Source organism: Geotrypetes seraphini, chromosome 4 (assembly GCF_902459505.1).
Source record: "Geotrypetes seraphini chromosome 4, aGeoSer1.1, whole genome shotgun sequence".
NCBI classification, from domain to species: Eukaryota; Metazoa; Chordata; class Amphibia; order Gymnophiona; family Dermophiidae; genus Geotrypetes; species Geotrypetes seraphini.
In genome coordinates, this window is record NC_047087.1 from 168406116 (window position 1) to 168432450 (window position 26335).

General features: G+C 41.5%; 1 protein-coding gene and 1 non-coding gene across 4 annotated transcripts in view; both read left to right on the forward strand.

Moving 5' to 3' along the window:
- The window catches only part of LOC117359105 (anoctamin-10-like), a 151943-nt gene that overhangs the window by 4175 nt on the left and 121433 nt on the right, over positions 1–26335 (forward strand). The window contains exons 1-3 of one of the 3 annotated variants that reach the window (XM_033941286.1): positions 10969–11090; positions 16628–16793; positions 24432–24605. In XM_033941286.1, the coding sequence (XP_033797177.1) occupies positions 16649–16793; positions 24432–24605 (319 nt within the window). In that variant the 5' untranslated portion in view covers positions 10969–11090; positions 16628–16648. Of the gene's footprint in view, positions 1–10968; positions 11091–16627; positions 16794–24394; positions 24606–26335 lie in introns of those variants that run through there. The other 2 variants (XM_033941285.1, XM_033941287.1) reach the window with 2 other exon arrangements.
- Positions 10701–10867, forward strand: LOC117360158. The gene has a single exon (XR_004539370.1). It is a non-coding gene; the product is annotated as a U1 spliceosomal RNA (small nuclear RNA).

Here is a 26335-nt window from a genome sequence, read left to right on the forward strand (position 1 = left end):
TAAAACCATGAAAATTCAATTAAAAAAGTACAATGAAAAAAAATACTGTACTTGTACTTTTTTAATTGAATTTTCATGGTTTTATATGTCAGTGTTTAATAAATTATCTCCAGAACATCTGTATCCACAGTTTTTGGTTTTGTTTTCAACGGTGGATTATTTTCACTGTGGATCATTGGGTCTCCCCATTTTTCTTTGTTAGAAATATTTTTTAAATTTTTTTGGAATGCACATAGCGAGCTCGGGAGTAAATCTTCGGATTTGTAATGCGCATGTCGAGAAAATCACAGATTAACCCCGTGCTCTCCTTCTGCATTGTACATTTCATATAGCAATGCCAAATTTAAAAAAAAAAAAACAAAAAATCAAAAATAACTTTTAAGTGCCAGCTATCCCTCCCCCCTTCCTTCCAGCTAGATTGTTGCATGCATGTGACATTATGGTGTCGCTATTGGTTGTTTCGTGCTTCACGGCAGATAGAGCTTCCTGGGATTCACGGCAGATAGAGCCTCCTGGGATTCGTAGGCTGTATATAACAGTGCGTGATCCCAGTGCATTCAACTGCTGTTAACTGTTATGCCTTCTAGCAACTTAACATTTTTCAAAAAGCAACGGTCACAGCTTATACAGCTTGCAACAGTACTTCAGAAAAATCATGGTTAGTAAGAGACTTCCTTATATTGCCTTTTTTACGACAACAATGCTTTGCAGTAGGCGCATTCGGAGCCCGCTAATGATGTTCGTGATTAAACCACGCCCCATTTCTACACAATGAAGTCCTAAAGAGCTAGCGCATGCATCATGTGCTTCAAAACCAACAAGGATACAGTGCGCACGTGCGTCGATCGATGTTACAGCGAGACGTGTGCGCAAATGGGGGTTGTTTACAATTGGATCATTTGCATAGACAAGCTTTATTGAATCGATCGGCTACAATGACTCGGAAACAGATAGGATATGAATCGGATAGATTTGTGGACTTTAGTGAATCCTGGCCTAAGCACTTTACCTGATGGCCTTGATCATAAGAACATAAGAGTTGCCGCTGCTGGGTAAGACCAGTGGTGCATTGTGCCCAGTAGTCCGCTCACGTGGCAGCCCTCTGGTCAAAAACCAGGGCCCTAACTGAGACTAGCCCTACCAGCGTACATTCCGGTTTAGCAGGAACTTGTCTAACTTTATCTTGAATCCCTGGAGGGTTTTTTCCTCTATGACAGACTCCGGAAGAGCGCTCCAGTTTTCTACCACTCTCTAGGTGAAGAAGAACTTCCTTATGTTTGTACGGAATCTATCCCCTTTCAATTTTAGAGAGTGCCCTCTCATTCTCCCTACCTTGGAGAGGGAGAACAGCCTGTCCTTATCTACAAAGTCTATACCCTTCAGTACCTTGAATGTTTCAATGATGTCCCCTCTCAATCTCCTCTGCTCGAGGGAGAAGAGGCCCAGTTTCTCTAATCTTTCGCTGTACGGCAACTCCTCCAGCTCCTTAACCATCTTAGTCTCTCTTCTCTGGACTCTTTCGAGTAGTACCGTGTCCTTCTTCATGTACGATGACCAGTGCTGGACCCAGTACTCCAGGTGAGAGTGCACCATGGCCCAGTACAGTGGCATGATAACCTTCTCCGATGTGTTCGTAATCCTCTTCTTTATCATTCCTAGCATTCTGTTCGCCCTTTTCGCCGCCGCCGCACATTGCGTGGAAGGCTTTATCGACTTATCGATCAGAACTCCCAAGTCTCTTTTCTGGGAGGTCTCTCCATGTACCGCCCCAGACATCTTGTATTCGTGCATGAGATTTTTGTTACCAACATGCATCACTTTACACTTATCCACGTTGAACCTCATCTGCCTTGTTGATGCCCATTTCTCGAGCCTGATTATGTCCCATTGCAGATCTTCACAATCCCCCTGCGTCTTCACTACTCTGAATAACTTTGTATCGTCCGCAAATTTAATCACCTCACTTGTCGTACCTATGTCCAGATCATTTATAAAGATGTTGAAGAGCACGGGTCCAAGCACCAAGCCCTGAAGCACCCCACTGGTGACGTTCTTCCAATCCGAGTATTGTCCATTTACCCCCACTCTCTGTTTCCTATGCTCCAGCCAGTTTTTAATCCATGTGAGTATTTCACCCTCGATTCCATGGCTTGCAATTTTACGAAGTAGTCGTTCATGTGGAACCTTGTTGAACGCCTTCAGAAAATCCAGATATACAATGTCGACTGGGTCGCCCTTGCCTATCTGCCTGTTCACTCCCTTGAAGAAGTGTAGCAAGTTCGTCAGGCAAGATCTGCCTTTGCTGAAACTGTGCTGGCTGGTCCTCATTAAACCATGTCCATCAAGGTGATCAATGATGCGGTCCTTTATCAGTGCCTCTACCATCTTTCCCGGTACAGATGTCAGACTCACCGGTCTGTAGTTTCCCAGGTCTCCCCTCAAAACTTTTTTGAAGATCGGCGTAACATTTGCCACCTTCCAGTCCTCCGGAATCTTTCCTGATTTGATCGACAGATTGGCTGTTAGCTGAAGCACTTCAGCTATAGTCCCTTTCAGTTCCTTGATGACCCTTGGATGGATACTATCCGGTCCCGGAGATTTATTGCTCTTAAGCCTATCGATCTGCCTGCATACCTCTTCTAGACTGACCATTAACCCTTCCAGTATGCTGTGTATATTCTCTTTGGTAAATACAGAAGCAAAAAATGTGTTCAGTCTGTCGGCGATTGCTTTGTCCTCCTATAGCGCTCCCTTTATTCCTTAGTCATCCAACGGTCCCACCACTTCCTTCGCAGGTCATTTCCCCTTAATATATCGAAAGAACGGCTTGAGGTTTTTCGCCTCCTTGGCTATTTTTTCCTCGTAGTCTCTTTTGGCCCCTTCTACCACTTTATGGCACCTGTGTTGATGTTGGTTGTGCTCATTCCAGTTTTTGTCAGTTTTTGAGCTTTTCCATTCCTTAAACAAAGTTTTTTTTGTCTCTGATCGCTTCCTTTACCTCTACAGTGAGCCACACCGGTTCTTTGTTCTTTTTTTTCTTTGATCCCTTGTTGATACGCGGTGTATATATAGATTATGTGCCTCGGTGACCATATCCTTAAAAAGGGACCAAGCTTGCTCTAGCATTTTTACAGTGTTCATCCTCTTCTTAATCTTCTTCCCCACCATGCGTTTCATCCCTTTGTAATTCCCTTTTTGGAAGTTCAGTGCCGTAGCCGTGGTGCTGGACTGCTGTTTCGCCCCTGCGTCCAGGTTGAAGCAGATCATATTGTAATCATTTTTTCCCAGCGTCCCTTCTACTTCTACACCTTGTGCCGGTCCTCGCAATCCATTTAGAATTAAGTCCAGAATTGAGTTTCCTCTTGTATTTTCTGGACTGTGATAGAAGCCTCTAGTTTAACTACCTGCATTAGCAAAAGGGCCGGAAGAGCAACCCCACCTAAGTATGTAGTTCCAGATATCTTGCACTTGAATATGGCTACCATTAGAATTAATTAGAAAGTTCTTTATAAAATTCACAGAACCTTTCCCACCTTTTCCACATTGCAGGAGAGTCTTTTAACAAGGTTAGTATATGCACATATCTTGTAAAGCACTTGCATACATCATAACTCCACCCTTCTCCTCCAAAAGCCAATGTGTACTTTGTGCAAAAGTATTCACTTTCTTGTTAGTATGCTTAATTGTGCATATGTATACATCCATGCAATTTCGTCAGATATGTTTTCAGCATGTAAAATATGTTTTATATGCAGAAAATAATTATAGAATTACCTGTTGACCGAACATAGACAACAGCAGTGCAAGCTTCCTTCACTCATAAGATGTTCTCTGCTGGGTCAGACAAAAGTCCATTAAGCCCAATAATGGCCAGTCCAGGTCACCAGGATGTGTCCAGCAGATCCCAAGTGGTCCTTTCACTAATGTGCTTTAAGCGCTAGCACACACCACACAATAAAATAACATTTTTTTTTAAAATTTTCTAAGAAGGGACATTGCCGCACACTAACTGATTAGCATAGGGGTTCTTATTGCCAACAAAATAGATGGCAGTAGGGGCTCAAATGGTAGGTTTTTATAATGGCAAAATCAGCAGGTGGCCTTTAATGTGGAAAATAGGGAAATCGGCCATTTTTCATTCACAGCAAAAGTGGCCTTGATGTGCAAGAAAGACCTGCAAAATGGGCATGCTAAGGTTACTTTTGCTGCGAACTTATTAAAAGGGTGCCAAAGAGCAAATCTGTTCCTTCTTGCGCATTTCCAGGGTTAAGCAGTGCCTTTTCCCATGTCTACCTGATGGTAATTGTTTATGGATTTTTTTTCTTCCAGGAACATGTCCAACTGCTATTAAACCTAGCTATTCCTTATGCTTTGCCCATATCTTCTGGCAATAAATTCCACAAATTAATTGTATTAAATGAAAAACTACTTTCTCCAACTTTTTTTTTCCAGCATTTGATATACCAGCACTCAGACATTTATCAAACTCAACAGTTTACAATAATTAATCAATAAGCATTTGATGAACAAATCAGAACTAAAACAAAAACAAACTTTTACTTCTTTCAATTGATGACACAAAGACAGTATAAATTGTCCATGTGCAGGTGGCCAACGTATTTATAGCAGTTCTCCTCTTTTTCTCCAGCATAGGAAAATACTTTAGTTGATGTTAAATATTGTTCCTTCAGTTACAGATTTTACAGAATGATGAATGGAAACCGATCTTACCACAACCTCTGGCAATGCATTCCAGAGCTTAACTATTCTCTGAGTGAAAAAATATTTCCTCCTATTGGTTTTAAAAGTATTTCCCTGTAACTTCATCGACTGTCCCCTAGTCTTTGTATTTTTTGACAGACATAAACTATGTCTACAACCTGACATGGAATGATGTAAGACAAAATCTTGCAAATAGACATTCAGAAGCTTACCATACCATATGCATATGTATAGCGTAGCTGGTTTTAAGAAAGGTTTGGACAATTTCCTGTTGAGACAGATATGGAAGAAGCCACTACTTGCCCTGTATTGGTGGCATGGACTGCTGCTACGATTTGGGTTTTTGTCAGGTACTTGTGACTTGGATTGGCCTCTGTGAGAATGGTCTTACTGGGCTAGATAGACAACTGGTCTGACCCAGTAAGGATATTCTTATGTTCTTATGTGTAACTATCACTGATCCAACACCAAAGTTTGTAAATGATACTTTTCTATTCTGCTCTGTACCCCTTGATGGATACAGATGCATGAGTACCTGAATAAATTCATGTAAACCGTTCTGAGCTCCCATGGGAAAACGGTAGAGAAAATTGAATAAATAAATACAATAGGGAAAAAAATGCATCTGAGAATGAATAATTATACTCTCTGGGGTTACATAATGTCCAGCTGATGGTGGTCATTGTTTTTTTTTTTAAAGCTGACCATGGCCAGCTAAATTGCCCCGAATATTCAGTGCCAGGCCATGTGTAGGCACCAGCGCTAAATATCCGGAGTTGAATGTTCCAGTGCTGGCTGCTAGACCTTATGCAAGTTAGCTGTGGCCCACATAACCCAAAAACCTTTCAGAGGCCCTCTGATTTCCCCCCTCCACCAGCATGAGAGCTCTCCACCTCTCCCACCCTTCCAACTTGCAGAATAGGCCCTTCCTGGTGGTCCAAGGGTGGGGGGGATGGCAGGAATGAAGTCCATTTTCTCCCGCCCCAGTGTGTACTACCAAACCAAATCTATATATAGTTTGTGTTTTCATGATTATTGTAATAAATAAATAAATGCTTGGCTTCTATCACTCCCAACCCTCTTTCTCCCTGATTTTTCTGAGCGCCAAGAAGAGGGTAGGGCACTGGGAGGGGCACCATTTCATCCTTCACCTCAGGCAACACATACACACCAACACAGAAACACACATAGATAGACAGATAGACGCACATCCCAACCTCCCCTTCTTTTCACCCCAACACATATATATGTACACGCATCCCTTTATATGCAGAGGGTTAGGAAAGAATTCCATGAGCATTCACTGCATGATTCCCACTTGTTCGAAGTTTGCATTATATTGGCCACCTTCTAATGGTCAGGAAATGTTTGGTAACACATTAGCAATTTCATGTTTGAGCTCTTTCAGAACTCTGAGTACAGTCTGATCCTAGAGATTTGTTGTTCTCGGGTTTATTAGTTTGATTTATTACATCTTCTAGACTTTCAGTGATGAAGGCATTATCATAATCTGAGTTTTGATTTCCATTTCTAACATTCTATTTGTTTTCTTGGCCACTGCACACTGAGCAGAGAGTTATAAGAACATAAGAATAGCCTTACAGGGTCAGACCAATCCAGGTCACTCATCCCTGGCAAAAATCCAAATAGTAGCAACATTCCATGCTACTGATTCAGGGCAAGCAGTGGCTTCACCCATGTCTGTCTCAATAACAGACTATAGACTTTTTCTCCAGGAAATTGTCCAAACCTTTCTTAAAACCAGTTATGCGATCTGCTTCAGTGTATCAACAATGATGACACCTACAGGTAGGTCTTTTCCCTTGGTGGTGACTCCTAGTGTGGAACTTTGCATCACTTAGCTATAGTTATTTTAGTATAACTTGTACCTGCCATCACTATGTTCCATTGCTTGCCCTTCTTCTATAAAGCTTCTGAGAGGCATTGCATACAAAATCTGTCGACTTTTTTTTCAATTTATTATTCTTTTGAAACCAAGAGAATGCTTGGAGTCCTCTCCATTCAAACCATCTACCATCCAATCTGTCTTTCCTTTAGGTTAGAGATAGATACAAACTGGTCAACATTCAGCACTATTTGGCTCACAAGGAATGCCTCCTAGTCAGCCAACTAGAACACCACCAGCTATCTTCTGCTGAATATATGGCTGAATATATGGATGTGATATAGCCGGTCAGTGGCGCACCAGCTAGGGCATGTGGCCAGATAGACCCGCCTAAAACGCAGGTAAATATTGGCTAGATATGGCCCTGGTATTGAATATCTGCGATCACCACTGACCACACAAGGTAGCCAGACTGCCTAATCACAGCCTGAATATCAGGACCAAGGACAACACAGACAGACAGACTCAAAACATGCAGAAGAGCATGCAAGAATTCCGTGAGCCATGCTCTACATGCTTTCCTTACTTATTTCTCAACTTATCTGTAATCCATTATCCTGAGCTATGATTATTGTGAATAGGCCTGTGAAGTCCAAGAACTTCCTATTCAAATGGATGGTAAAATCAGGTGGTAGATTAAATGTAGAACTTTTGACTTCAGCAGGTGGTCATACTAAAGGAGGACTTGACTCTACCCTTGCATTGTATCAATTATTCAAATGGGTAACCCATCCTGCCAGTGATTTCCAGATCCCTGTGGAATAGCTTTGGGTTCTGTCTTAACATTTTTATTTCTTCATATTTCTGCAGCCATTTTCAATTTATTAGTGTTTATAAATTTAAGATCATCTCCTTTGGTAACATAGAATATAATAGATGAAGGCAGATAAGACCCCCAACAGTCACACTCATTAATTCATGATTAAACCAACAATGAATGTGGTATAAAATACTTGATCCTGGTTGTTCTTTGCCAATTCTGGGACATAAACCACAGAAGGCTACCCATCACTGTCCTTGCGTTCAGCTGCTGAAGCTGCCATCAAAGCCATCCAGCCCATCCTAAACTGTTTTGCCTTATACAGGATACAAACCCTAAAAGTCTGCCCAACACTGCCCTTAATTTTTCACAGCTGGAGTTGCCATATAATCACCAGTCAACACATCAACACACATGCAATCATTAAAGTGTTTTTTTAATGCCATCCATTTTCTAATTAAGGACCCCTTCTGTTCATCCCACATCTTTTTGAATTCCAGCATCGTTTTTGTCTCCACCTCCTCCTTTGGGAAGGCATTCTAGGCATCAACCACCCTCTCCATTAAAAAGAATATTCTAATATAGTAGATGACAGCAGATAAAGACCCAAATGGTCCATCCAGTCTGCCCAATCTGATTCAGTTTAAATTATTTTAATTTTTTTTTTTTCTTAGCTATTTCTGGGCAAGAATCCAAAGCTTTACCCGGTACTGTGCTTGGGTTCCAACTGCTAAAATCTCTGTTAAGACTTACTCCAGCCCATCTACACCCTCCCATCCATTGAAGCCCTCCCCAGCTCATCCTCAACCAAAAGGCCATATACAGACACAGCCCGTGCAAGTCTGCCCAGTACTGGCCTTAGTTCTTCAATATTTACTATTATTTTCTGATTCTAGATATGCTTCTTTGAACTCCGTCACCATTTTCATCTCCACCACCTCTCTCAGGAGCGCATTCCAGGCATCCAACACCGTCTCCGTAAAGTAGAATTTCCTTACTTTGCTCTTGAATCTACCACCCCTCAACCTCAAATTATGTCCTCTGGTTTTACCATTTTCCTTTCTTTGAAAAAGATTTTGTTCTAAGTTAATACCCTTCAAGTATTTGAACGTCTGAATCATATCTTCCCTGTCTCTCCTTTCCTCTAGGGTATACATATTCAGGGTTTCCAGTCTCTCCTCATACGTCTTCTGGTGCAAGCCTCCTATCATTTTCATCGCCCTCCTCTGGACCGCTTCAAGTCTTCTTACGTCCTTCGCCAGATACAGTCTCCAAAACTGAACATAATACTCCAAGTGGGGCCTCAGCATCCTTCTTGCATCAGCCACCACCTTGTCACACTGTTTTTTCGCCTTTAGATCTTCGGACATTATGACCTCAAGGTCCCTCTCCCCATCCGTGCATATCAGCCTCTCACCTCCCAGCATATATGGTTCCTTACGATTATTAATCCCCAAATGCATTACTCTGCATTTCTTTGCATTGAATTTTAGTTGCTAGATATTAGACCATTCTTCTAATCTCAATTCATATCCTCTAGTTTTATTATTTCCTTGTCTCTGGAAAAGAAATTGTTTATATATTAATACCTTTCAAGTATTTAAACATCTATATTGTATATCTCCCCTATCACTCCTTTCCTCTAAGGCAGGGGTGTCAAACTCACACATTAAGGGGCCGAAATCCAAAACACAGGCTAAGTCGCGGGCTAGACTCCGCCCAATCTCCGCCCCCATAATAGTACTAATTGTAACACCATTTTTTTCATTAATTTTTCATATAAACACACACAATATAATCTTATTAATAACACATAATAGCTAACCACAAAATTAAACTACACAAAGCACACTGCATGTTTCTCAACATTCATTTCTACCAGAACACAGATAACCCCTATGCAAATACGGTACTGAAAACTAAAAGAACTAATCTATACAAACGAAACCCTAAGATTCAAGACTCTGCATGCAAAACAACCCCCAGGAAAATAGAAACGAATGTATTTCTTCCTGAACAGTGCAAAATATAGACAGCAGATGAAAATTCTCAAAATTGACACAATTCAATCACTAAATTGAAAATAAAATAATTCCCCCTACCTTTTTCTCCCTCCCTCCATGCTGTGCCTCAACTAGGTGCCTCCCTCCGGCGGGTGTCTTACCTTCTGGCTGGCTCCCGCCTGGCCGTTTTAAGGCCTATGGTGTGATGTGCATTATCATTGTCGTCCCCGGTATTATCTTCTGGCCGACTCCCTCTTCCTCATTGCTATAGTGTGCACAAAGCCACAAGTGGTGGCTCATCGCACATCTTGCGCCTCCTCCAGAAGCCTTCCCTCTGACATTGCAACATCAGAGGGAAGGCTTCTGGTTCAGGTGTGGGACACGCGTAGGAGCCGCTGCCGCCCACAGCTTTGTGCACACTGCTGCAGTGAAGCGAAGGGAGCTGGCCGGAAGAAAACATCAAGGGCGGCAATGAAAACACCGCATCGCACCACGGGCCACATAAAATGGCCATGCGGGCTGGATTCGGCTGCGGGCCTTGAGTTTGATACCTGTGCTCTATGGTATACATATTCAGATCTTCCAATCTCTTCACACATCTTTTGGCGCAAGCTTGCATACTATTTTTGTCACCTTCCTCTGACCTGCTTAAATCTGATGTTTTGAATTGATCCTTTATTTTTGTTCTATTGATCCTTTCAGGTGCTAGACAACAAATGACATCTCTGTACTCAGTTATTATATATATGGGGTGGGAGGTTGTGTTTTACAAGGAGGAGTATCTTCTTTTCCTCTGGGTGTTTTCCTTGTTTGTAGGACTCTTTCAGTATTGATCTCTGTTGCACAATATTGTATCCAATTTATTTCTGTGATGTCCATGTTGGTTTCTTTGTGCAGGCTATAGCCTTATTAATCTTACCTATTTATCATCCTTTTACTGTTGACTTCAGGTTTAATTTAGGTGTTCATTCCTTCCCCAGACCACCATGTATATAGCCATCTCCACATAAGCCAGGAATTCAGTTGAATTTTCTGTGTCCTGTCTTTCCTGCTTCCTGGCCTCTTGTGTTGCACCCCTATCATCCACTGAGACTTCATCCTTTTCTTCTTCTAATTGTTCTAGTTGTTTTCTTTTAGAGCTCTTTGGCTATTTTAATACCTTTCTTCTGGTTCTGTCAATCAGATTTCTTCCTTTTCTTTATATTTCTCTTCTTGAATCAGCCCTTAGTTTAAAAATGCTCTCACTTACAAATATCATTCCTTTGAATTTTTTTTTTCTACTTAGAGATTTTAAATTTGGATCAGATGCATACTTACCTGGCAGGGGAGATTAGTCCATGATCAAGAAGGTGGCACTCCCAGGGTGAGGCTCAGCCATTGCACTCAGGATGTGCTGACCCCTGTGATTTCCCCACATGCGGGAAAGTCAATTGCATAATTTCTGGTAGTGGGGGACTGCGTTCGCGCTTTCCCCTTTCATTAAAAAAAAAAAAAAAAAAAATTGGGGATCAGATGCTCGTTTGCAGCTTTTTTCTTATTGACACTATTTCTTCTCTTTTCCTGTTCTGGAGTCATCTTTTTGTGAATTATTTTGATTTCAAAATAGAACTTATGGCATAAAAATAGCAATACTTTAAGGGGCATGTTCGATAGTGCATCTACGTCTGACTTTGGAACTGCAAGATGCCCAAAAGTTGGGGTAAGGAAATATCCATTTTTGAAACCACTAGACGTCCACATTTTTTTTTTTTATTACCTGTTTAGACAGCATGGCCGTCAGGACATCTATCCTTAGGACACCTAACTTTTTTTTTTTTTTTTGCCATTTTCAACCATAAAAACGTCCAAGTTTAAAACGTCTAAATCTAGACCATTTGGACGTGGAACAGGCCAGCATTGTAATGGACTAGCCACACAGACATGGCAATAGAATAGTGGGGCAACTTAGAGGGCACTACTGTGAACTTCACATAAACATTTCACCATAACCCCCATATAATTTATGATGATCCCTCCAAAATTCCTACAAAACCTACTATACCCACCTATCTACGACCCCAATAGCCCTTATGGATGCGGGTGGCACCTATATGGCACTATAGTAGGGTTTTAGTGGCCTCACACTTTCCACCATAAATGTAGTGGTTAGAGTGTCTTATAGGCCTGGGTCACTAGCCCACCCATCAGGCTACTTAAGACACCTGTGTGTTGCTCCACTAGGCTTTCCCATAGTAGGGGCTGCTGTTCTAGAGACAGATGTGTGATGTTTCATTCAGAACTTTGTGGAGTAGGAGGGGGGTCAGTGGCCACTGGAAGAGTGTGTGTGGTCATTACCTAATCCCTCTAGTGGTCATCTGGTGAGTTTGGGCTCCTTTTTGGCACTTAGACTCTTTTAAAACAGTTCTAGCTCCAGATGTCTAAGTTCTGTCCTTGATGTTTTGGGAAGTGTTTGATTCACCGCAAGACATTCAGGTGCTAAGCAAGCACAAAGCCTGCCCATAACATGCCGCCTCAAATTTTGGATGCACAGTGGCTAAGAAACCTAGCAAGACGCCAAGAAAGTTGGTTTCAAAAATCGGCACTTGGGACGTTTTAGCAAGAAAAATGCCCAACTGCCAATTTATGCCATTTTTTGGATGTCTTAGGGCTAGATTCACTAACCTGCCCAATTGGGCCTGATCCAGGCAGGTCCGCCAAATTCACAAAACTGCAACATGCAGATGAGGGCGATCGGAGGAACGTCCCCATCTGCCGGCACGGATCGCTCTATAGCGATCCCCGTGCATGCACAGACCATCTTTAGATGGTCTGCGCATGCGCTAGATCTCCGGCCCGGTACTTTTTTTTTCTTTTCTTTTTTAAACTTTTTTTTACAGCCCGTAGTTTTAACTCGCTTTAAGCCTGTGGGTTAAAACCACGGGCTTACACTGCGGAGAAGGGTGGGAGAGTTGGGGCAGGCAGGCAGGCGATGAGGGAAGCTCAGGGCAGGCAGGCAGATCAGGGCAGGCAGGCGATTAGGGCAGCTACAGTAGGGGCAGGCAGGCAGATCAGGGAAGCAGGAGATTGGGGCTGACAGGGCTGAGAGCAGGGTGGCAGAAGGCAGTCAGAAAGGGCTTCAGCGACTGGTCCTCAGCAGTCGCTTTTTGGGTTAATCGGCCAGCACAGTTGAATCGGCAAATTTGTTTAGTGAATCACGTCCCTGCCTACTTCTGCAAGTAGTTCCCCTCATTTGCATGTGTGGATCAGAATTGGATCACAAAACCTTGTTAGTGAATCAGGTCGGAGGGAAATCGGGTCGCAAAGGGCTCGCAAACTGATCAGTACACGATCGGTTTGCTTAGTGAATCTAGTCCTTTGTGTTTTGAAAATGCCTCTAACAAATGGGAATACTCTACATTACAAGATCTCTTAAAAGCTAAAGGGAAATATACTGAAATTTCTTCTAAAATGATAAGGAAAGATTTATTTTCTCAACAGGCATTGTATTATGCAAATTCAAATAAGGCGGGAAGATTACTGGCAAATTATTTAAAAGCAAAAAAACGAAAAACAAAAGTAGTGGCGATAAAAGATGAGAAAGGAAATGCTTCTTCACAAAATGGTCCTATTTTATAACAATTTTTACATTTTTATAAAGATCTGTATCCTGAGCCTTATTTAGATAAAGAAAAGGATGGAATGGAATTTTTAAAATTAATCAAGGGGCCAAAAATTCCTGAGCATATAAAAGAAAGCTTAGAATTGCAAGCAGCATTGAAGTCCCTTAGAGTTGGATCTGCTCCAGGTGGAGATGGTTTTACAGTAGAGTTCTACAAATCATTCTAAATTACCCTATTACCATATTTGTTAAATTTATATCAGACTCAACTATCTAAAGGTTGTATTACAGGTACCATGGTGGAATCATTAACTATAGTCTTGCCAAAGCCAAATAAAGATCCCACATTGTTTTCAAACTACAGGCCTATTTCTTTAATTAATATTGATGGGAAAACTTTTAGGTAAAACATTGGCGATACGTTTGGCTAAAGCTCTCCCTTTTATTATTGGAATGCACCAATTAGGATTTGTTGCTCAAAGACATTCTTCTAAGAACACTAGGCTGACCTTGCATATGTTGAATTTATCAAAAGCCTTAGATGGTCTGGCTTTTTCTGTATCCTTGGATGCAGAGAAGGCCTTTGATCTAGTTGAATGGACCTTCATGTATCAAGCGTTGGAATGGTTTGGTATTGGTCCAGGATTTATACAAATGGTTCAAACATTGTATAGCTCCCCTGTTGCTAAACTGTTCATTAATAATAATTTTTCAGAAGGTTTTAGATTGCAGAGGGGGGTTAGACAAGGCTGTCCCTTATCTCCTTTGCTTTTTGATATTGTATTGGAACCCTTGTTGTTAGCGATTCAGCAAGAGAAGGAGATATAGGGTATTCCTTATAGAGATCGTGAATATAAGGTCTCTGCTTATGTGGATGATATTTTGCTCTATTTGAAAAATCCTGAGACAACCATTCCTTGCTTACTTGAACTGATTGAAAAATTTGGGAAATTTTCAGGGTATAAGATAAATTGGATAAATCAGAAATTCTTCCACTTAATGTCCACTGTACAAAAGGTTTATTTGATTAATTTCCTTTTCTTTGGAAGGAGGATGGAATAAAATATTTAGGCATTTGGATTAAAAATACGCTAGAAGAAACAATGAAAATAAATGAAAAATCTTTATTACAGAAGGTAACAGAAATGGGTGAGCATTGGAATCCTTTACATCTTTCGTGGTGGGGGAGAGTCCAAACTATTAAAATGATGATTTTGCCTGTGGTTTGTTATCAGATGGGTATGTTGCTGGTTTATTTTCAAGGGTCCTTTTGTAAAAAATTAAATAGCATTCTTATAAAATTTATTTGGCTGGGTAAAACTCCTAGAGTTGCTTTGGTATCTTTACAAAGGCCAATTTCAGAGGGAGGGGTAAAATTTCCCAATTTTTATAGGTATCATCGATCCTATATTTTGTGCCAGGGTATGTATTGGGTCCTCTCAAAGCTCATGGAAAAACTCCCAGATTGGATGTGGTTAGAATGGCAACTCATGTCTCCAATGCGCCTTTGTCATATACTCAGTATCAAAATGCCTAGATACCTCAGTATCAAAATGCCTAGATAGTAAAGATAATAGAATATTAGCTGATACATGGAAGACATTGCGTTATGTAAGTAATTTAACAACTATTCCAATTTATAAATCTACAAATCAATCTTTATGGCTAAACTCCAAGATTCAAATAGGCGGAGAAAAGGTCGCCTGGAAGCATTGGATGAAAGCAGGAATGCATTTATTGGATGATGTTATCTCTAATGGTAAACTGCCTGAGTTTTCACAATTGCAACATAAATCAAAAAGTTTTAGATGGTTGCAATTGAAGCAGGCCATTCAGGCGGGGTTCCCTGAATGGAAAAACCTTAATGATCAATATAGTATGGAGTTCCTATGCTTTCAGACAGACTTCCTGGGTCACCAGGCTGCCCAGTGGTATAAATTGTTAACTGGACTGATTAAAAAGAAACCAAACACTGGTCTGAGAGACATTTGGAGCATAGAGATCAAACATCAAATTTCTGTGTCTAAATGGACACAAATTTGGACTTGGAGGATGAGATGTACAATGTCAGCATCTATGAGACAAGCATGTTTTTTTCTGTTACATAGAGCATTATGGGGACCCCTGTTCGGTTACAAAAATTGGATAGATCTAAGTCTAATAAATGTTGGCACTTGAAGCAGGGACTTTAGATCATTATATAGCTTTTTGTTATAGCTTTTTGAAAATCAATTTGGGATCAAATTAATTGTTTATTAGATAATCCAGTGGCATTGTCATATGATACTGTGCTGTTTGGTATGGCAATGAGAGCAAAAAGTCAGATTTCTTCAAATAATAACAAGTTATTACTTATAATGACTGGGGTTGGAAGAACTTGGGTAGACTAAATTATAATTTTTGGTGGAATTCTCTATGTCATATATATAAAATGGAAAGATTTATTGCAATACAGAAAGGGTGTTTTAAGAAATTTCAAGATGTATGGGAGCCATTAACAAAATATTGTACTGATTAGAGGACATTTTTTCCCTTGAATTTACAAGTTCAATTGTGAGGGGGGGAGGGAGGGTAATTTATTATTACAAATCGTACAAGGTATTTGATTATATGATAAGAAAGGATGGGAAGGGTGGGAGATAAGAGCATATAATTTGTACCATTGATGATTATTAAGTGATATATTTATTGTTAATTTGTTTGAATATATTGTCACACTTATTGTAAGTTTGAAAATGAATAAAGATTTAAAAAGAAAATGCCTCTAATTATCTCTCTGAGTTTTTAGGGTTTTTTTTTCATCTTCAGGGGTCTTATCTCAATGCACCTAGTTCTCTTAATTTTTCATTAAGTTTTCTATTCTATCTCCTGATGTACTGGATTTGTGAACAGGATCACCACAGCCTATAGCTATATCAGGGGTATTATCTTCATCTGAAGAGAATGCATTGTACCTGGCACCATCATTAGCTCTACTGCTGAAGCTAAGGGTGAGCACCTTTTTATCATAGATGACATACAGCCTTTTATAGTAGAATCCCCGTATCCGCAGGTGGTACATTCCAAGACCTACCGCAGATACCTGAAACCGTGGATAGTAGCGAACTTTATGCATAATTTGTTCTTCTGATGTTTCAACTTAACTCTCAGGTGACAATGAAGCAATGAAAAATATCTTCTACACACATGCAATTTAATTACATTTTTAACTTATATTTCTTTTAAAATATCTTGGCCTATTGTGGGTACTCAACGGCTTCTCCTCTCTTTGTCGTTGCTGCAATGATATTTTCAAGCCACAGTAAACCATGGATCATGGATACGGGGGTTCTGCTGTATATTTTATTTTCTTTTTCATTTTTTCCCTACTTCAACAGTACTGTTAACTTACTGAGATTTGGTCTAGGCATTGTATAACAAAGTCACTATGTGAAGGTGCACAGCAAAACTTTAGTACTAGCTCCCTCTGAAATGTGCAATATGAGTAATCACACAGACCTTTCTGGTTATGGGGGATCTCCAGCATCTGTGTGATGAGTGCTGAGGCTGTGATGCCACAAGGTGTTTCTAGGATTGTACTCATGATTACCTTTCCTTATCTCTCCTTCCCCCCGTTCCCCCTTCTGCATGTCATCTAGGTCCGTAGCTGAAGCACTACCATGAGCTCTTGGACACCAGTCCCTTGCCAGTGCTGCTATACATCTTCCATCCAGTCACTGGTGGCCATACAACTGAGATACCCCGCCAAAGCAGAAACCAAGAGATGGCTCGTATCTAAACTGGAAGGGCGCAAAAAGGAAGGTGGTAAGTATGAGGGAGGGAAGAAGTACTCACTTTTCAAAAAATCATATCTTTCTGGCATATCTGTGCTTCTACTATATCTGTGTATGCTTAAATAGATACATAAGTGTGAATGTTTATCAGAGTATATATTCATGTGCATGAAAATAAATGTATTTGTGTATAGTATGTATCAGTGGCAAAACCAGAAGGCAATTTTCTTTCCACCTTTGCTGATATTTGGAATAATCTGGTCTGGGCTTCCACAATGGTATTTTTAAATAATATCCATGCCTGGTTTACAGTCCTTTGCAAATGATCCTTTTAGCTTCTTTTTAACCATTTTCCTCATTTTATCATAGTCAACCTTTCGAAATTTAAACACCCCTACAGTAGATTTCTTTTGTGATGTTACTCCCGGTATCAGCTCAAATTTGATCATGTTATGATCACTGTTTCCCAGCGGACCCAACACAGTTAACTCCTGTAGTATGTCTTGCATTCCACTAAGAACCAAATGTAAAATAGCACTCCCTCTTGTCGGTTCCTGGACCAGTTGCTCCAAGAAGCAGTCATTTATGACATCTAGGAATTTTACCTTACTAGCACTCCCCAATGTAACATTTAACCAGCCAATGTTTGGTAATTTAAATCACCCATTATTATAGTGTTGCCTATTTCTCCAGCTTTCCTAATCTCTGAAAACATTTCTTCATCTATCTGCTCATTTTGTCCCGGGGGAAGGTAGAATAACCCTACCTTTTTATTCCTTCCCTTCACACATGGAATTTCTATCCATAAGGATTTCACACTGCTATCTATGTCATGCAGAATGTTTATTTGATTTGATTCAATTCTCTCTTTAACATATAGCGCAACCCCCCCTCCAATTTGATCTACTCTATCCTTGCAATATAATTTGTACCCAGGTAACAAAGTGTCCCATTGATTGTCCTCCTTCTACCAGGTCTCCGAGATGCCTATTAAATCTATCTCATCATTCAGTGCTATATACTGTAACTCTCTTATTTTATTTTTTAGGTTTCTAGCAGTTGTATACATACACTTCAAATTGTGTTTTTTCCTTGCAACTACAAGCTGCTGAGAAGACAGGGAAAATTCTAGTCTTTTACTCTTGCCTTCCTCTTAAACCCTCCTGGCTTTCTTTCACTATTATTAGAACCTCTCTACTGGGACTCCCTAAACATCCTGTTTAAATAGTATCCTCCAAGGATACCTCGGCTTTCCCTCACATCTCAGTTTAAAAGCTGCTCTATCTTCTTTTTAAACATTAGCGCCAGCAGCCTAGTTCCATCCCAGATAAGGTGGAGTCCATCTATTCGGAACCAGCTCCCCCTTTCCCAGAAGGTTGCCCAGTTCCTAACAAATTACATTACATTAGTGACTTCTATTCCGCCTGTACCTTCCAGTTCTAGGCGGATTACAAAAGAGCTAACTGGACATTTCCAGGAAAGTTACAATTTTGGGTTACAAGTGTGATGAGATAGCTGGATATTTCCAGGAGATATTGCAAATTAGAAAACAAGTAAGACAACTGGACATTTCTAGGCAATAACAAACCATGCACGCATTGTCTCAACAACGCATTTGGAGCTCTACCTGCCTCATTGGGTCCTGCGTGTGGAACTGGGAGCATTTCTGAAAATGGAATCCTGGAGGATCTGGATTTCAGCTTTCTACCTAAGAGCCTAAATTTGGTTTCCAGAACCTCCCTCCCACATTTTCCTATGTCATTGGTACCTACATTTACCAGAACAGCTGGCTCCTCCCCAGCACTATCTAAAATCCTATCTATGTGACAAGTTAGGTCCGCCACCTTCCAAAGTGAGGGGGCAGTTACAGAGAATATAGATGATTGGATAGAATTATAATTTATATGGTGTAATGAAGGAATCAATAATAGGTGTTGAGATTGCGACCAAAGTAATCTTAAGGGAGTGTAAGGGATCAAAAGTCTATTAATGAATTCTGGGGCGTTGGTTGTTAAAGACTTAAAAGTGAACAGTAGTATTTTATAGGTGATTCTGTAGGAATTGGTAGTCAGAGTGCTTTGAACATGTAGTGCTTTTGGCACATGTAGTAGTGCCATGTGGTCGAATCTTTTTGCTTTCATTATGAGTTTAATTGCTGTGTTTTGTATGATTTGGAGTCTCCCTAATTCTTTCTGTGTAATCCCTTCGTATAGTGAATTGCAATAGTCCAGTTTTTCAATGATCAGGGAATGTGTTAGATGAGGGTTCTAGAAGGCTTGTCATTCGTAGTCTATGAAAACATTGTTGGACTGTGATGCTAATTTGTTGTTGGTAGGTTAGCTTACTAGCAAAAATTACGCCTAATATTTTTATGGATGACACAATTTGTAATGGTGTGGATTTGAGAGTAATTGGAGTGGTTAAAGAACAGCCTTTCTTATAAGGGAAAAGTATATGTTTTTTGTTTTATTAATGTTAAGTGCCAACATATTGTTATTTAACCATTCACTTATTTGTTCTAATTTTTTATTAATATTGTTGATGAATATTTTTATTAATATTTTGAATTTTGATTAATATTTTGAATAGGATTATCTGGGTCTATTGGGTGGGGGAGTTGTATGTCCTGGAAAGAACAGTACTCCACCTGCTACCCCCATTCATAAAAGAACAAAACGCCCTCTCCCCTTTTCAATCTGGCTCCCGAGCTGGCCACAGCACTGAAGCAGTTCTTCTAGACATCATCGATGACATTTGGTCAATACTAGATAAAAGTAGCAATGCCCTGCTAGTACTGCTAGACCTAAGTGCTGCCTTTGACATTATTGACCATCAACTCTACTGCACAGGCTCACCAACCTAGGAATCAAGTAGTCTGCACTTCAATGGTTCACTTCCTTCCTTCAACAGAGAACTCAATCAGTACTACTAGGCCCAAACAAACCAGAACCCAAGCCCATCAAATATGGAGTCCCCCAGGGTGCTCTGCTGTCCCCACTCCTCTTCAACCTATACATCAGACCAGCTATCGATATCACTCAAAAATACAACATCAAAATCCACTCCTATGCAGACGACATTCAGCTTCTCCTCCTACTAGGTAAAGACCGATCTTGTCACACCTGCACCCCACAGAGCATACCAGGCAGTAGAAACATAGAAACAGAAAAAAAGCAGCAGAAAAGGGCTATAGCCCACCAAGTCTGCCCATTCCAAGTATCCCCTCCCCTGAATTTACTCCCTTAAAGATCCCACGTGAGTATCCCATTTTCTCTTAAAATCCATCACGCTGCTGGCCTTTATCACCTGGAGTGGGAGTCTGTTCCAATGATCCACTACTCTTTCGGTGAAGAAGTACTTCCTGGAGTCGCCATGAAACTTCCCTCCCCTGATTTTCAGTGGATGCCCTCTGGTGGTCGAGGGTCCCATGAGCCAGAAGATATCATCTTCTGACTCGATGCGTCCCGTGATGTACTTATATGTTTCAATCATATCTCCCCGTTCTCTTCTTTCCTCAAGTGAGTACAGCCGCAATTTTTTAAATCTTTCTTCATACGTGAGATCCTTGAGCCCCAAGACCATCCTGGTGGCCGTTCGCTGAACCGACTTGATCCTCAGCACGTCCTTTCGGTAGTGTGGTCTCCAAAACTGAACACAGTACTCCAAGTGAGGCCTCACCATGGCTCTGTACAACGGCATCATAACTTCAGGTCTCCTGCTGACGAAACCTCTGCGGATACACCCCATCATTTGTCTTGCCCTGGAGGAAGCCTTCTCCACTTGATTGGCAACCTTCATGATCTCACTAATGATCACCCCTAGGTCGCGTTCCGCCGTGGTCCTAACCAAGGTCTCACCATTTAGTACATAAGTTCTGCGCGGGTTTCTCTTACCCAGGTGCATTATCTTGCATTTTTTAGCATTGAAGCCTAGCTGCCAAGTAGTTGACCATTGTTCCAGCAACAGTAGGTCGTGTGTCATATTATCAGGTAATAAGCTTTTGCCTACTATGTTGCAAAGTTTGGCGGCGTCGGCAAACAGTGATACCCTTCCTAAGTCCTCTAAGGTAGTGACACGTTGCTTAGATCTGGTGTGGTCCCCCTGGAACTAGGGGAGCATTTCAGGATGATTCTCCCTAGGATTAATTCGTCGAGGGCCCCTAGGCACACAAGTCCACTGGGCCCCCTGCCACGCCATGCCCCCTGCCACACCCCCATTTATTTACCCATTTTCTTATTTACTTCTTTATTTCCACTTTATTTCTTTTATTTTAAAATTCAAAACAAACAACAAAGATGACCATACCAGTGCCAGTGTACAGTTTTTCTTCTATGCAACCTCCAAACATCTCTGACCAAATCCACCCTTCCTTCCTAGAGGAAGAGATCTTCAGCTAGCAGGCTTTGGGAAGCCCACCAATATATATTTTGCATTTGGGTAGGAGGCATGGGGCATGGCAGAAAGAAAATTCAGTGCCCGCCATTTTATTGGACTAATGTATTTCTCAATTAGCTTTCTGAGATTAAAACCTCTTTCTTCAAGTCAGTAAACTATACTGCTGTTACAGTATCCCTGTCCTGACCTGAGGAAAGGAGTTATGGTCTCTGAATTAGTAAAAAATGTATTAAAATTAGTCCAATAAACAGGTTCACCTTATTTCCATTTTCTATTTATTTATTAAAAATGTATATACCGCATACAACTGCGGTTTCCTTATCACATGCATAAAATATTGTTTCCCTACAATTATCACATATAACAGACATGTCTAAACAACATCATTAATCGTCCCTGTTATAAACAGGGATAGAACACAAATTCAATCAATTCAGAAATACAATCAAACTTTAAATCATACATTGGTGTAAAAAAAAAAAATTCTAAAAGGTGATTATCAACTGAAATATACCTTAGCATAAGAAGGCATTGGCAAATAATTGAGTTTTCAGCATTTTCTTAAAATTCATCCTCCCCACACAAAACCACAGGATACTAGGCAAGACATTCCGTAGTTGTACACCAGCCACAGATATCATTGATGCTCCGATCCTAGCATGTATAGTCGACATTCTAACCTCCAAACTCAATTTCATCCTATTTATATCTCTAAGCTCTCTATTAATAAATGATTATTAACACAGCTACAATAATACTTTATCCTAAAGCAAAATTAAATAAATAAAACAAATAGAAATTTTTTTCTACCTTTGTTGCCTGGTTTCTGCTTTTCTCATCTTCTCATCATTCTCTTCCTTCCATCCACTGTCTGTCCTCTCCATCCAGTGTCCATCCTCTCCTTCTTCTATATGGTATCTTCCCTCTTTCTATTTCCCTTCAATAAACTGTCTATCCTGTGCCCCTTCTCTCCTTTGTACATGATTCACCTCAGCCTCACCCCCCTCTCCATTTTCTGGTCTGGCATCTCTATCTCCTTTACTTCCCTCCCCCCATGCCCTAGCATCTCTCTCCTCTCCTTCTCTTCTATCTCTGCCTGTCTCTCCATGGTCTGGTATCTCCTTTCCTTCATGTGCAATACATCTCCCCTCTTCCTTGTTCCATCTCTCTCCTCCCCCGCTACATGCAGACTTTCTCCCTTCCATCCATGTGCATTTCCCCTCTCCCTGTCCTCCTATCCATATGCAGAATTTTCCCCTTCTCCCCATTTCTCTTTCTCTCTCTCTTTTTACCCCACCTAGCATCTTCCCCATCTCTCTTACACCCTCTCCCCAACACCCAATTTTGGGTAACCAGAAATCCAAGTGGGTGGGCATAAGAGCCCCACCCCATAGGCAATCTAGTCTCTTTCTCTCCCACCTAGGTGATCTGGTCTCTCAATTCCTCTGTTGCCATGACAACCCTGCTGGTGGTGCCATCAGTTTAAGGGCTCTCCAGGATGGAAGAGGCTGAGTTTAAATGAGCGAGATGACTAGGAGCTGCACCCGCGCTACTGCTAAGTCAGGGGGCAGCAGCAACAGCTGCTACTGCCACGTGCACGCTGAGCTGGAATCTGTTCCTCAAGAAGGCAAATAGAATGTTGGGCATGATAAAGAAAGGAATCTCGAGTAGATCGGAGAAAGTTATAATGCCGCTTTATAGGGCAATGGTCAGACCACACTTGGAATACTGCGTCCAACATTGGTCTCCCTACCTAAAGAAGGATATAAAACTGCTGGAGAGGGTGCAGAGACGAGCAACAAAACTGGTGAAGGGTATGGAAAAACTGGAATACGAGGATAGACTTATAACACTAGGATTGTTCTCCCTAGAGAAAAGGAGACTGCGTGGGGATATGATCGAGACCTTCAAAATACTGAAAGGAATCGACAAAATAGAGCAGAGAAGATTATTTACATTGTCCAATTTGACACGGACTAGAGGACATGAAATGAAGCTAAGGGGGGACAGGTTCAGGACTAATGTCAGGAAGTTCTGCTTCACTCAGAGAGTGGTTGACGCCTGGAATGCCCTCCCAGAGGAGATTATTGCGGAATCGACCGTCCTAGGCTTCAAGAGCAAACTAGATGCATATCTCCTTAAGAGAGGCATATAAAGATATGATGGACTATAAATTACGCCAGGGTACACCTGGCAGGGCCTCCGCGTGCGCGGATCGCCGGACTTGATGGACCAAAGGTCTGATCCGGAGATGGCAGTTCTTATGTTCTTATGTTCTTATGTTCTTATGATTTGTGGGGTCGATGCAGAACTGCCCTGTAAGTGAGAGAAAGAGACAAAATGAGAGGAAGGTCTTCTGCATTTGCCTGTGGAGGAAGTTACCAGCTGCCAGGAATCAATGTCTCCAGCCTCTTCCTGTATTCCGATGGTTGGTCCCAAGGTTGCAGGTTTGGTTGCTTTGGGCGTGATGAGGATGGTCTTGTCGGTGATCTGTGCGCATGCAGCCGGGAGAGTGTGAGGCAGCATTGCTGGGATTGCTGATCCTGTGACAACCGTTCTGTTCCAAGTGGTGCTGCTGCTCGGCCAAAGCTGCCCTCTGATGCGCACCGCCCAGGCGGAAACAGGAAGCTGCGTCAGAGGGGAAGCTATTGGCTGAGCACCGCTTGCAGGAACGGTTGCTGGAACTTGCTGCCGCTGCCGGGGAGGGTTGAGGGTGCTGCCGATTTTTCCCAGGAGGGGGGTCCGGCGCTGCTAATCTTTCCCGGGGGGGGGCCCGGCGCTGCAGATCTTTCCCGGGGGGCCTGGCGCTGCAGATCTTTTTGGGGGGGAGGGGCAGCACTGCTGATCTTTCCATGGGGAAAAAGGGGAAAAAAAAAATTGGAGTCTTGTTTGGTTCTTCATCGGGCCTCCCTGACAACTTTGGGCCCTAGGCACGTGCCTCTTGGGTCTATTTATTAATCGTCCCTGCCTGCATCTCCCTCTCTCCTTCCTTTAACAAGCTTCTAATTTCAAAGGGTTGCTAGCAGCAACTCCTACATGTCTTCCTCTTGCCATGTTCCCCCCACCCCCACCCCCCCCTCTGATACAACTTCCTATTTTTCACCTGAGCCAAATTATTCCCAGTATCAGATATTTTTTCCACAAACATTTTTGCACAGCTTAGAAAGAGAATGTGATGTGTTGACAGTTAAACTGTTTATAGCTCGCTTGTGCTCTCTGTCGCTATTGTATTTCTAGGTCACATGCCCAGGATAACCAGATGCTCTTCCTACAGGTGCCCACCTCTTGGTACATCCAGGTGAGGATGATGATGGCACGTTAGTCCTCCTTTCTGCAACCCCTTACTCTCTGTTGCAAGCCACAGAGGTTCTGGGACTAGCCAAGCCTTCTAGTGATGGGTCTATGGTGACTTTCTCCTACAACAACAAAGCAGACTTCCCTAATTCAGGTAAGAAATGTGAGAACAAGTCACCTGAGAGTAGAATATCAGTATTTAATAAACTTGATATACCCTTGTCTGACAACCAACATTAAAGAAATGTACATAGCAAAAATATAACTCAATTAAATAAAATACAAGTAAAAAGGACTTATTACATTAGGGATTTCTATTCTGCCATTACCTTGTGGTTCAAGGTGGATTACAAAAGAATTATCAAGGAAGTATTACAAAAAGATCTTACCAAAAAGAGATTTGATCATTTTCAAAGAGAGTAAGAAATGAATATGATTATGCGGTGTTATTTCTTTTCCAGGGATTTCTTGAATAGTATGATCTTTATTTCTTTTCTAAAAGTTTTGTAGTCTAGGGATGCTGTCAGTAGATTGACGATTTGGTTGTCTAGTTTGGCTGCTTGAGTAGCTAGTAGGCCATCATATAGTTTTTTCCGTTTGATCTCCTTAATTGGGGGGTATGAGAATGGGGTGTGAGTTTTCCTATGTCTGGTTGAGGTGTTGTGGATGAGGCAGTTGTTCAGGTAGTTTGAACTGTCTCCGTATAAAGTCTTAAATAGACAGTAGAATTTAAATTGTATTCTTGCTGGGATTGGAAGCCAATGCGATTTGAGATATGTTTCTGTAATGTGGTCATGTTCTTCAATGAGTAGATGAGTCTTAGTGCTGTGTTTTGGATTGTTTGTAATTGTTTTGTTATTGTTGCAGGGCAGGGGAGATAGAGGATATTACAGTAGTCTAGTAGGCCTAGTATTAGGGACTGTACTAAGAGCTGGAATTGTGATTTTTCAAAGAATTTCCAAACTTGTCTTAAGTTTCTCATGATTGAGAAAAGATATTACAAAAAGATATTGCAAAAGGTATCTGGTCATTTTCAAGGAGAGTAATAAATGAGTATGGCTAGTTGTTTTGGGTTGGGGGCTTTAGTGAGAAGCGGGATTTGAAGCTTGCATTGTTATTTCTTTTTTCAGGGATTTCTTGAAGAGTATGATCTTTATTTCTTTTCTAAATGTTTTGTAGTTTAGGGATGCCGTCAGTAGATTGGCGACTTGGTTGTCCAGTTTGGCTGCTTGGGTGGCTAGGAGAACTGACAGGCAGTCATTCATAGTGCAGCAAGAGACCAAGCAGGCATGTAAAAAGCGTGCGCCTGCCTCATGCACTGCTGTGCTGCTGCCGGAAGAGAGCAGGGGAACTGAGGCAGGAGCGCGGAAGGCACGCTGGACCACCGGGATGGGAAAAAGGTACCGGGGGGAGGCTGGCTTGGGGTTGGCTGGCTGGCTGGCTGCTATGGGGCTGGCTGACTGGTTGACTGGCTTGGGACTGGTTGGCTGTTTGGCTGGCTGCAACTACACGTGCCTACCATTAGACGTGCCCACTACTAACCATGCCATGTGCCCTGTCCCAGCCTACCACTGGACCACCAGAGGGGGGACAGGGTACAGGGCATAGCATTTGGTTCAGAATTTATTTTTTTTCTTAGTTTTTCCTCCTCTACAGGTGGGTGTGTCTTATGGTCAGGTGCGTCTTATAGAGCATAAAAACGGTATTTGTGATGTTTCTTCACTTTGATACAATGAACAGAGAAACTTTATGGAGGCTGCTTAAATATTAAAGCTGGCCAAAAAAATGAACATAAGAGTTGCCATACTGGGACAGACTGAAGATCATCAAACCCAGTATCACGTTTCCAACAATGGCCAATCCAGGCCATGAGTAGATGGCAAG